Below are 12850 nucleotides of genomic sequence, written 5' to 3' on the forward strand. Positions count from 1 at the left end.
ATACAATGTGGCGTGTTTGCGGCTATCGATCGGTCCGCGACCGGCACCGCCAGGACCTAACTGAAAAATGACATGGAAAATTCAGACGCCCGCTTCAAATACAAGTCTTTATTACCAATTTATTCATTCGGTGCACAACGCTTTATTACTTTGCTGTAAGGTTTATTTTAAAAATATAATGAAACTTGGATATCACGCAAGTGAACTATAAGTATAAATACCTATTTGAGTACTTATCAAATTACTTAGGTGTACCTATGCCTACCTACCTACTTAATTACCATGTGAACTAGTAGCGTGTCGGTTAAAGTTACAGATATAGGATATTCTTGATGAAAGTATTTAGATCTAGATTTACATTATTATATACTGGATGATGACTGCGTCGGCGTGGATTTAGATTTTTGAAAATCCCGTGGAACTCTAATTTTCCGGAACAAAACGGAGCCTAGGTCCCTCTACCAAATTTCGTTGAAATCGGTTAAACGGATGAGCCGTGAAAAGCTAACAGACTAACGGACAGACACATTTTCACATTTGTAGAATGCACTCTAACAATTATAGGTAGGCACTTACTTAATTGTAGGTGTACCTACCTACATACCAATTACAATATGGATACCTAGATAAATAAATAAATCTTTATTATCTTTACATAACAGTGTTTACAAACATTAGTTTGAGGCCCTGCCTCCCGATGATATCATTTATTTTAGGTTTTTGATATAATCTTATTCACATAACTAAGTACTAAAATAAAATTAATAAGTTAGCTTCTCATACCGTGACTTTTATCAATAATTATTGAATAAGCCCGAGTTAAACTTTATTGCTAACATGAAACTGATAGTAGATCCTACCTTTACAAAAATTTGCGTATTTTCGTCCTCATTTTACTGATCGTTTCTCGAGACGTGAGGTGACATCGCCGTATGTAAAACTAGAGATGTAGTAGATATTATAATATAGAGCCTGTAAATATAGCTACAATGTATTATTATTTCATATAAGATATACATACCTACCTAATAAAATGTAGTATCGAAGCCGGCGTTATTTTGCGGAAGTCCATGATATACAAGGAACCAAAATCTTAATTTGCTATTATCCGCCAAACCAAAGAAATCTGCATGGTGCAACATGCAGCATGCGACACGCACCGCCCGCCCTCCAACCGATAAACATGCAGGGAAAGCCAGCCACCAAGCAAAGTTAATGGGTAGGTGGTTCAGACTTTTTTTTTTAAAAATCCAGATAACATTTAACCCTTGACTGTAATCTCACCTGGTGATACCTAACTGATGATGCAGTCTAGAAGATAGAGGCGCGCTAACCTAAAAGAGGTATGGCAGTTTTTATTAAACCCTCTACACTTTAGGGTATTTGTTAATCCAAATAAATAAAAAAATAAAAATAGAAGGCAGCCTAAAAATAAAAATGGAATGGATAGTATCGAAAGATATGCAACATTAGGTGTGGGGTGTTGTAGAAAACAGCCCGCCTTTGTAAAAGTTATAGGCAATTATGTTAATTGTGTAGATAGTAGGTAAGAACCTACACTTAGAAACTTACTTGCTTATACTTAACCATACTTAGGTACTTAATTATTATTTAATACTGTATTTTATATCATTACCAATATTATGAATGCGAGAGTGCGTTTGTTTGTCGATTTGTCTTTCAATCACGTTACCTACCTACTTTTTATCCTGGACAATCAAATAGTTCTCGCGGGCTTTAAAAAAAATAAAATCAGTGCAGACGAAGTCACGGTCATCAGCTAATTTATCTGTTCTTTCAAAGATTAAGAATATTCTGTTAGGTAGTTACCTACTTACCTCTTTCCGTCATCGTTCCTCATTATTTTCTTTACATTCACGAATCACGTTTGAAATTAGGACAGTGGAAACGTTTTCTGAAACATGGTTTATCGTACTTATTTCAGAGAGTCACGTTAGCAGTTAGAGCGTAGAGTCGTGCAGTTACAATCGGCTCATGCCTGAAAGAAACTTTATATCATTTTCGCTATTTACTATTATAACTGTACATTATTTTATACGAATGTGATTTTCCTAAAATGATCCCTCTTTATATATTTGTGATACATTAGTGAATTGTATACCTAAATGTTTGCTTTACATTCAGATCGATTACGGAGGTAAGTCAAAAAAATTTGATCCTAGGTACTTTAATAAATACTTAATTATTATGTTATGCTTAAGTGTATAGTTTATTTAGAACCTAGTTAAGTAGACAACAAAAATGACAGTTAATCAAGCTTCTACTGATACTATAGTCTATAACAGATAGCTTCTAGGTAATAAATTAAATTGAAGGGGCTATCTTAAGAGGGGTCTCTCCGTCACTCGCTCCATACAAACGTAGTTCCAATTTCATTTGAATATTAAGCAACCAAAGTCCATTGCAGACATATTCTAGAAACTAATATCTATGCCTGTGGTTTTCCAGATTTCTGTTAAAATATTCGGTTTCAAAGTTACGCGGTATACATATCTTTGAGCCGATGTAATTTTAAAACTACATATTTTTAGAAAAATCTAAAACACCACAGGCACAGATATTAGTTTCTAGAATATGTCTGCATTTCATGGACTTTGGTTGCTTAATATTCAAATGAAATTGGAACTACGATTGTATGGAGTAAGTGACGGAGAGAGCCCTGTTAAGTACCTAAGCCCTAATTCGCACGAGCGTTAAAAAGCGTTGCGTTGAAACCCGGCGTTGCGCTGATATTAAGTGCGCGTTAAAAAAGCCGTTGACGTGTGAACAGATACTTGGGAATGCATTTGTTCTATTTGAACGCTTTTTTAACGGACGTTAAAAAAGCTCTCGTGCGAATGAGGCCTAATTGTTGCTCATAATGTAACCTATAGGTTACCTAAAAGTTATCAAATCGAACGATCGAACGATAGCAAAATTTTAAAAATTTTGCTACCGTTCGATCGTTCTAAACGACTAAACTAACTTGGACAAAATTTCGCTGGTTTATAGTAGAGGACTATGCAGGAGTGATATCTAGGTTTTTCAACACGGAAAAACAAGGAGCTTCCACAAATCAGCTGCATTAGGCCTAAAATCAGGTGTAAATACAATTTGTGCTATTTAGAAGATTGAGTGCCCCTACTTCTGGGTCGGCGCGCAGACGGGCACGGGAGAGGCGGCGAGCGGAGCAGACGCGCTTAGAAGGCGAAAGGCTTGCTCGGGAGCGGCGCGAGCAACGACAGAGGGAAAAGTTTGAATTACAGAAGAAGGTGAGCTTCTATAGGTAACTTTTTTTTAATTTATAGACTAGAGCTTGGCTGCAAGCAGAAGGTCGAGCGCGCTTGCCTAGAAGATGCCAATTCACTCTTGACTTGAAGGCACCTATCCATCTACAAACAGATGAATGATTGAATGAATGAATATACTTTTAATGTACACCACAAAATTAGTACAGAAAAAACTCATACAAAGCACAACAAAATATAGGCAGGTAGGTACAATTTGGCAGCCGCTACCTAGCGATCTCTTCCAGGCAACAAAAATGGTGCAAAGGACACAGTTATAGATATTAGAGGTAGGTGGTGCTAGTATTTACACTACTGTATAATATCGATTTCTAATCAGCATCGTCATCCTTATCAGCCTGTAATTTGTGTCCTCGACTGGACATAAACTAGACAAAATCCTCAATAGCTCAACCGGTAAAGGAGTGGACTGAACTGACGGTTCAAACCCCGCCCATTGCACTATTGTCGTACCTACTCCTAGCACAAGCCTGACGCTTAGTTGGAGAGGAAAGGGGAATATTAGTCATTTAACATGGCTAATATTCTTTTATAAAACAATTTAAAAAAATCACTCCTACAACCAATACACAATTGCGCGCTTGCACAAAGTAGGTAGGTGGGCAGATAAATGATAATTTTGTAGTAGGTACTTAGGTAGGTTCTTAACTATGTAATTACCTATATAAAGTATTAAAAACATATCTACTTAATTTAAAATTTAATAGAAAACGATTGGCATTTTAGGTATTTGCATAATACCTATGGATGGAATTTCCCCACACCCAACTAATACATAATGTTATGTTATTGTATGTTTTACGGTGGTTTTACGTAAGTTGCAATGGCATGTCAAAGGAAATGGCACAAAAGCCAATTGTTTATTTTCTCGTGTCAATAGAGAAAGCTGCAGCAAAATGCCGAACAGGAGGAATAAAATATTATAACCCGACTATTTCTATTGTAGCTGATGTACAGTGTACCTATATTGGAGTGGCGGCATTAGATTAGGGCGCGGTCGGACGATTGTACAGGGCGCCAAGTATAAAAGGGGCGCCGAATTAAATAATGAAAATTAGTATGAGGAGTATAAGAAACTTTTCAGTAACCCATATTTTAAACGCGAAAGTGTGTTTGTTAGTTAGTTTGCACTTCAATCGTGTCGAAAGGCAGAACTACTGTGACCTGTGGGAAGAACAGATTGGCGTGATTTTTTTGCCTAAATTACTGGGCCGATTTTGATGAATGAGGTGTCAATTGATTCGTTGTAAAGGTCCGGGTGACATAGGCTATATTTTTAAAGTAATTTATTTAAAGGTTCATCGAGAGCTGGCTTCGTATGAGCCGTGGGGTCGCGCGGGGGGCGGGGCGCCCAACCCTCGCGGCATTCGTTTCACCAACTTGCGCGCCGTTGGAATTTATCCGGAGGACGAATTGAAGGTACGAGTAACTACGCTAGTAATAAAACTTTAACTGCAAAAGCCTTAAATTATAACTAGTTTCTACTACCATGTCCAAACGCTGAAAGACGTGTGCCATACAAATTGAGTTTTTGGGGTTTCGTACCTTAAAAGGAACAACGGAACCCTTATAGGATCACTTTGTTGTTTATCTGTCTCTCTGTCTGTCCATCTGTCGTATCTGTCAAGAACTACTTCCCATCGACGTAGAATTTGGTAGGTAGGTAGGTCTCTACACAAGGAAAAATCCGAAAACCGTGAATTTGTGGAAATTCATTTAAAAAAATTAAATGTGTTCATGAACAAATAAGTAATTAGTAGGTACCATCTTCAATTTCCAAGGTAGGTAAGATAACTATACCAAGTAGGGTATCAAGTTGCATGTTGCTTCAAAAAGGTCGGCAATTGCAAGTCGAGCATAATATAGAGGTCTACAAACCGATTATTACAGTGGTTTGTTATTTGAAACGATATCTTGACATTTATAACTTAATTGCCTTGTTGATCTAGTGCTCGCTTATTCGTCTGCAGATGTATGAGCATATGTGGAAATACGGTACAGAGATCATAGCTTGCAACCTAGGGACGGACATTGGCTAACTTTTATCTCAGGAAATCAAAGATTTTCCACGGTGTTTTAAAACCCCATCCGTTAAATCAATTTTAACGAAAGTTACAAAGATAGTTGGCAACCCAGACCTGTATTTTGATTCATTAATCCCGGATAGTAATTAATCGGAAAATCAAACTTTTAAAAACCTTAATCCACGAGGACGAAGTCGCGAGCATCATCTAATTAGGTAATCATATATTGTAACAATATGCTGCAGTCATGTTTTAATGTTTAAACTATCGTGAGTGATTTCCATTCGTGTGCAGTCGATGTAAACATGCAGTCATGTGCTAAAAAGTTTTCAGGTATCAGCAAATTACGTACAAGGTACGAATTGCACATCCGTAGCCGACACATAATAATATGAAGACTCCATCGCGTCATCAGAGCTTCGGGCAACTTAATAACGGTCATAAAGTATCAACATGCAATAAATCTATATAAGGCAAGGGTCACGTTGCGTGTGTACGTCGCGTCGACGATGCGTGAATGACGTAACGAGGGTGCCGCGGATTGTGCTATTAACCTCGTCCTGACTTACGGACGTGTGAAAAAACTTTGCGCAGTGTAGTGTGGGAGCTCTTAGGGCCGGCGCACATATGGCGGAGCGCGGCAGAGCGCAGCGCAGAGCATGCTCGCGAAGTTTTCTAATCGCGTGACACATTACGCGAATTTCTACCAGAGAATGCGCGAGCACGGATGCATAATTGATTTTAGATATTATTTCAATGAGGACAATATCGAAAATATTTTGACTGCGAAAAATGCTCTGCGCTGCGCTCCGCCATATGTGCGCCGGCCCTTAGGTTAAATCTATAGAGCGCACTTTGACTTTGCTTACTCGTAGATTGTATGCTGTATGTAGACTAGTAGGTATGGATATTATTAAACTTTTGTCCCGGAAAATCAAAAAGTTCCCACTGAGTTTCCAAACAATTCTGATGAAGTCACGGGCAAAATCTATTTAGCACTTTACAGTACAAAGCTTTACTTTCGGAAACGAATATAGGCTAAGTAAGTGTTATATATAGCTAACTATATTTTATTCCGGAAAATCAGAGTTCCTATGGGATTTTCGAATAGCTAAATCCACGCGGTTTCGTCCGCGTGGATTTAGCTTTTCGAAAATCCCGCGGGCATCATGTAGTTAGTGATTTTAAGCTTATTTCGTGGTTTAACGGCAATATAGTTAAAATACTTAAAGTTAATAATAAAATACAGATAAAGTTGAGTTAAAATACTATCGTGGTATGTACCCGTTGTCTAAAATACATATAAAAATCATGTAGTTAAGCCATGAACAGAATATTGTTGCCACTGTGCAGGGTGTATCAGCGCACGAGCTCAACCGACGCTGGTCGCTTTTCCGTCGACGCCAACGCGGCCGCACTCCGCTGCGTCTGCGCGAAGACCCGCAGCTGTGCTACGCGGAGCTGCTGCGGCAGACCGTCGACAACGACATACGATACAGGCAAACTCCACGCGAGCAACAGGCTTACAAACAAATATTAGGTTAAGGGACATTCTCCACTCACCACTCTAGCGCGGATCCACCGTTGTGGGTACGGTGGGCATGCCCATAACCCTAATACAGTTGTGACGTCACACTTTCACGGTCAGCGTTTAATTTCATTTGATATCCTTTAAACTTGTAAAAAAATCATCAAAATCGGTTTAGTAGTTATGAGTAGAATGAACTGCGACGTGCAAACTAGCACACATTTGCCTTTGTAATTTTTACAGGTTTATTAATTTTAGCTTAAGCTTTGCCCACGTGGAACTAGAGCGGTACAAGTACGTCTACACTACAAAATCTTGGTCAGGCCGTCATATATTTTGTAAACATCTCCTTTGTAGGAATGCACTATATCGATCATGAGCGAGTTTCACACTCCGAGTAGCACTTGGCCGATTTTCGGGTGACTGTGCCCACAACCTTTTTTGAAGGCTGGATCCGCGCCTATCACTACTGCACGATACGACAAATTTCGCATTGACGACTCCGAGCGTCATATTGAATCGTCTCATGCAACGACACCTTAGCACGTCACAAAATTCGCAGGAAGCATTCCAACTGACTCGACGCTGCGTTCGAGTCGTAAGCCAAGTGAAGCCAAGGGGTGCGTACGTACTGCTATCATTGCTGGAATCCTCACTTGTACACTTTATGTTATTTCATTTCATTTCGTTTCATTTCATTCATTTCAGTGTGTCGTGTGTTACGAATCGTGACTGTAGCGTGTCGTATGCTGGTCTGTTCATAAAACAATGGTAATGGATTCATATTAAACATATCATAAATATTTGTATTATCATTAATATGTCTAAAATAAATGTAAATATCTTCTAAGCTTTAAAGTTAATGTCGTTAAATTCGTTTTAGACGACATGGTGGTGAAAAGACAAAAAGCATTAGATGAAGAAATTAGACGCGACATGGAATACGAACGGAAAATGGTAGGTAACCCATCGAATATTTTTAGTTTTAAGAATATTTATCACAAATAACATATAATCACTTATTTCATAAAACTAATTGTAGCAAACAATGGATGGTCCATGGGGTAAACCAGGGCCAGGCGGAGCCATTTGGAGGAATCCTCGAGATATTGGTCTAAATTTCTCTAAGTCTATGGTAACCAAACCTAATTTGTTTATTATTTTTGTTAATTTTCATCTAGGTATTGATTTTTGGATTTCAGATTTGACTTGTATTTTATAATAGCTGCAATTGTAATTCAGGGTTGGACAGATAACGAAATTTTTGACAAAATGAAAGGGGAACACAAGCGGTATAAAAGATCGTCACTTTTTTTACCTAAAGTAAAGACAGCCGACGATGAATCCAAGCATGATGTGAATAACAAAGAAAATGTTAAGCCTTCCAGTGTTGAGAAGTTGCCTGATATAGGAAAACAGACGAGTCCCGAGGTCAGTCCGGAGGGGAGAAGGAAAAGTGATGAGAGTAAAGAAGTGAAACCAGTCAAGAATGGTAAAACAAAACGGAGTCCCAAAAAGAATGTGTTTGTGAAGAGGTTATCAAATGGTGAACGAGTGAGAAAGACATTGCCTGATGACGAAGTTGACAATGGTGATGCTTGTGGTGAAAAGAAACCGACGCCAGAAGCTACGATATTGAGGTTGACGGGTGGCATAGAGCTTGTTCCTCTGTTGGCGCGAAGAAGGCGCGTGGGAGCCCGCACTTTGCCTTCCAGCGATGTCACTCGACCTCCGGAGCAGTCGTGCGAGTACGTATATACCAATTACCAATCACGAAATCAATGACAACTGATAAGGTCAGCGTAATTATTGTTATAGATTACTGTTTTGGGAAAGCTTGCTGCCTGCAAATTGATAGATAGCTATTGTAAGCTTTTCTGTAATGGAATTAGACATTAAATTCCGAATCTATAAGAACGATAGGCCATTTCGAAATTTAAGGTAATTGCTATTCGTGTTGTAATTTTTTAAAGTTTGTAAGTAAAGTTTTTAAAGTTTTTAAGTTGTAATTTTTTAAGCTTTCTACAGCTTTTTTTCAACGATTGGTATTTTATAAATTTCAAGATACCACAAGAGTTTAATTCTTATTAGTAAGATCGAAAAATTTCATCGTCATTATTATACAACCTATCCCCCCGTCCACACACTGCCCGTGCGGCACGGGAAGAAGCGAGGAACGGAGGCAGAGAAGTAGTGTGGCCGCGTTACCCGCATGTTCCTCGTTCATGCCCATCGCTCCCTAGTAGGGGTAAGTATGCGATAGCGCGCACGCTGCCACAGTTTCGACGTCCATCGTGTTGCAAAGGCAAGCGACCTAGTGTGGCGCGTCGCGATTAATTGCGCGAGTAGAGCAGTGTGCGGACACACAGTATGGTAGACGTCTTCTGCTGGACATTTTAAGTCTCTTGTAGGCACTTCTACACGCCACGGTTTTACGCCGGCTGAACCAAGCGGCTTCCTGCGACTCGTTTGACGTCGTCTGTTCACCTAGTGGGGGTCTTCCAATGGTGTGCTTTCCGGTGCGAAGTCGCCATTCTAGCACTTTGGGACCCTCAAGTCCATCGTGTTTTCGAACTATGTGCCCTACGCATATTGCCCTGTAATATTAGGTATTCTGAGCCATCGCCACTTCGGCTTCGCTATCTGTTTGCTACTCGGTAGCTCCGGTTCTCCTACGGCTCTCCTTATTTTCTATATGATCATGTAGAGAAACTCCAAGCACAGCTCTCTCCATCACTAGCTGAGTGACTCTGAGCGTTCTAATGAGACCCATAGTTAGTGATAAAGAAACAGAACATCGTCGCTGCCCATTCAAAATCCGCTGTGTATTTTTGTAGGATTTTTGTTTTTGATGTCATTTTGTTTGGTTTTAAAAGGTGTGTGTACAATGTACATGTAGAAACTCGTTTTTTAACAGGTGATAAAAGATGATTTGATTTAAATGCTTTAGCCTTTTTCAAAAAAATTAAGTTTAAAAGAGTCTCCTGAAAACTTGTGATTTTCTATATAGCGGAATTTGATGGGCAGCGACGACATATTATTTGGGCTAACTTTAAAATATCTGTTCACTAAAATTGACAAAAATTCAAACAGATCTAAATGATTAGGTATAAATATTTCCCAAGTTAAGAATTATGTGTGATGCTAATTTACGATATCGCAACGCGTTAAAATTTCTTGTCGCACAAGGTCTCACGAAGGCAAACATGCAATGACTATAGAGAAATGTTATTAATTAGTTTTCCAAATGGATGTTGTTGGAAATAACTTATAGCTGTTGTCATAGGCATCTTACATAATATCGCTGCGCCTTCAACATCTTCAAAATGAGGAGTTAAGATGTAGACATACGTAGGTTTTGTAATTTGATTGAGATTCGTAATAATTGCACGACTGCCCAAAAAAGGAGTGTAATATGTTTTCAGGGTTTATGTATGTGTGTGAGTGTCTTTCCACCGTAACTTCTAAATGCCTGAACAGATATGGATGTATGGGATTAATTACTTACACCATTAACTACATTTTCAGACCATTCGTTGTGAATTTATCGTCTTTGATGGTATTTAAAACGGTTTGCCCCTGTTATAGGTAGATAATTCAATAGAAGTTCGTGAAAAGCTTAAATATAATTTTTTGTGCTTGTTGTTAAAATTTCGTCGTTTGAAATACCTAAATAATATTTTTTTATCAAAAATTTATGTCCTATTATACCTACCTACTTGGTGGGTGGATTAGATACCATAAAGAAAGATCATAAACATGTAACATAAGCAAAAGTAACATACAGCTAAAATATTATTTCTGAGAAAACTGAGCAACTTTTTTCCTTATAAGCTTACGTAGCTTTTTATAAAAGGTCGTGGCATGCCCTTAATAGGCTGTTTCCATCAATATGAAGTATTGTGGTGCTTTTAAAACCTTAACACCGTGAAAGTGCCTAATTAATCTCCGAAACTGCAACGGATCGAGAGAGATAATATTCATATTACTTATTACCTAATAGGCAGCATTTATTTAATTTAGTCACATGCAGTGCGCATGCTTAGGTACTTGGCTGTTTTTCGTAGGAACAACAACATGCAATAATGTGGCATGCTACAAATTCTTTTTAAGAGTCGAGATAGCCTCATGCTTTACTTTAGAATGCCAAAAATTCTTCCTGCATTTTAAATTATTCAAGCATGCCATGTAGCTTGCCTCAGTGTTACACTGTGTTGCTCTGGGGTAAATGAAGTTTTATTCATTTGTTTATTTGTTTGTCATTAATCGATAATCTCTGAAACTACTGAATCGATTTTAATAATTCTTTCATCACTAGAAAACTATCTTTATCCAGATCTAACATAGGATAATATACATATAGGTAGGTTCATAAAACTTCAAGTGAGCGAATCCACGAGGGTCAGTTAGTAAAATATAATGTAATGTGATTTGATCAGAAAATGTAGAATTATTCATAATTTGATATAAAACTTATTTAATTTAAATATTATGCAAATATGATTTTACCACATCGATTTCATTTAACATGGGATAAGGGCGTTATATAAGTTAATCAAATCATTTAATTTAGTAGTTTTTTTCAAATAGATTGATAAATATTATGTATAGTGGAAAATTCAAACTCATTCTTTGCAGATGGCGCGAACTCTCCGTAGATTATTTGAGGGAATTAAAACATCAAATGCGCGTTAAATGTCAACAGAAGGAGGTAATTATGGTATACTATGTAAATGATAGATTAATTTATAATAAATCTTCTTTTACTGCAGAAATACGCATGGAAATTGATTTGTTATTTAATGACATCGTATTTATAACATTAGTCAAGAATTTTAATGAATGTAGTAACTGATTAGTTTAGTTATTGATTTATTATCAACATAAATAAATAATTTATTGTGGTTCTCTAGTTGAATAGTAAACATTAGTAGGTTTAATACCAACTCGTAGATATTAATGGTTTTTTTTAACTATGTAGCTTTGCGCTTGACTGCAATCACTTATTCACCAAACAGGATATGATATTATGCAGTCTAAGGTGAAGCGCGCCTGCCCAGAAGGTGCCTATTCACTCTTCCTTTGAAGGTACCAATACCAATAGCTAGCAGAAAATTGGCTGAAAAAAAGACGGAAGGGCATTTCATATAGGGGTACAGACCATGGCCGTAGCCCGGAAATTGGATTGGAGAGGGGGGGGAGGGGGGGGGGGGGGTGTTTAATCCGTTCATGACGTTTTTCATAAGAAAAAATGTTTTACTCAACTTGACAACTTGACTCCCCTCTCCCGGCAATGCCTCACGGTTCGATACTAAAATGGCGATGGGGAACAATGTTGAATAGTTCCTTAGAACGCTCTCCGAAATATATCATATTATATATCCTGTACAACACCGACAGAGTCATCGTAACATGAGGCCACGTAAGTCCACCTTTTACCACTTCAAGCTTTTATTTTATTGAACTTTTGTTACATTAGGAGAGCCGCCGTGATTCGGCAGAGAGTGTGCGTCGCCACCACGCCACCTGGGCCTCGCTGTGGGGCCGGCCGGGCCACGGCGCGCCGCAGCTACGCGGCCGCTACGCGCGCAGCAACCTCGCGCAACTGCTGTACGTGGCGCCGCCGCTTGCTAATGCTCAGCTGTAGATGAACTACTATGAATTAAGGGTACTAAATTATTTTTTAAATTCTTTACTTATTTATATATATGTCGCAGATATATTGTCAAAGCCGTGATATTACAATCTCACTAGTGATATTATAATTAAACGGTAGATTGTCAATTGACTTCATTTCTTACATTTTATGGGCCTTGTTTTAGTGACATTGTAATGTCACGGGGTCATTATAGTGACATTATAAAAATCTAGGTATATTATGAGTGAAGTTGACAGTGGGAGTCACAGAGGCTGTTGGATTACGGCGACGCTGAACCGTGGCGTGTGGAAGTTCCTACAAGAGACCTATGTCCAACAGTGGACGTCTATCG

The 12850-nt window shown here is 38.4% G+C and overlaps 1 protein-coding gene across 1 annotated transcript; it reads left to right on the forward strand.

Annotated features, from left to right (window-relative positions):
• Positions 1-2126: 2126 nt before the first annotated feature.
• Positions 2127-12507, forward strand: LOC123867612. Its single transcript, XM_045909720.1, has 9 exons — positions 2127-2158; positions 3128-3272; positions 4605-4727; positions 6686-6872; positions 7744-7817; positions 7903-7995; positions 8103-8608; positions 11499-11571; positions 12340-12507. The coding sequence occupies exons 1-9, from the start codon at positions 2127-2129 to the stop codon at positions 12505-12507; spliced, it is 1401 nt and encodes a 466-aa protein (XP_045765676.1).
• Positions 12508-12850: the final 343 nt, after the last annotated feature.

Source organism: Maniola jurtina, chromosome 8, assembly GCF_905333055.1.
Source record: "Maniola jurtina chromosome 8, ilManJurt1.1, whole genome shotgun sequence".
Lineage (NCBI taxonomy): Eukaryota > Metazoa > Arthropoda > Insecta > Lepidoptera > Nymphalidae > Maniola > Maniola jurtina.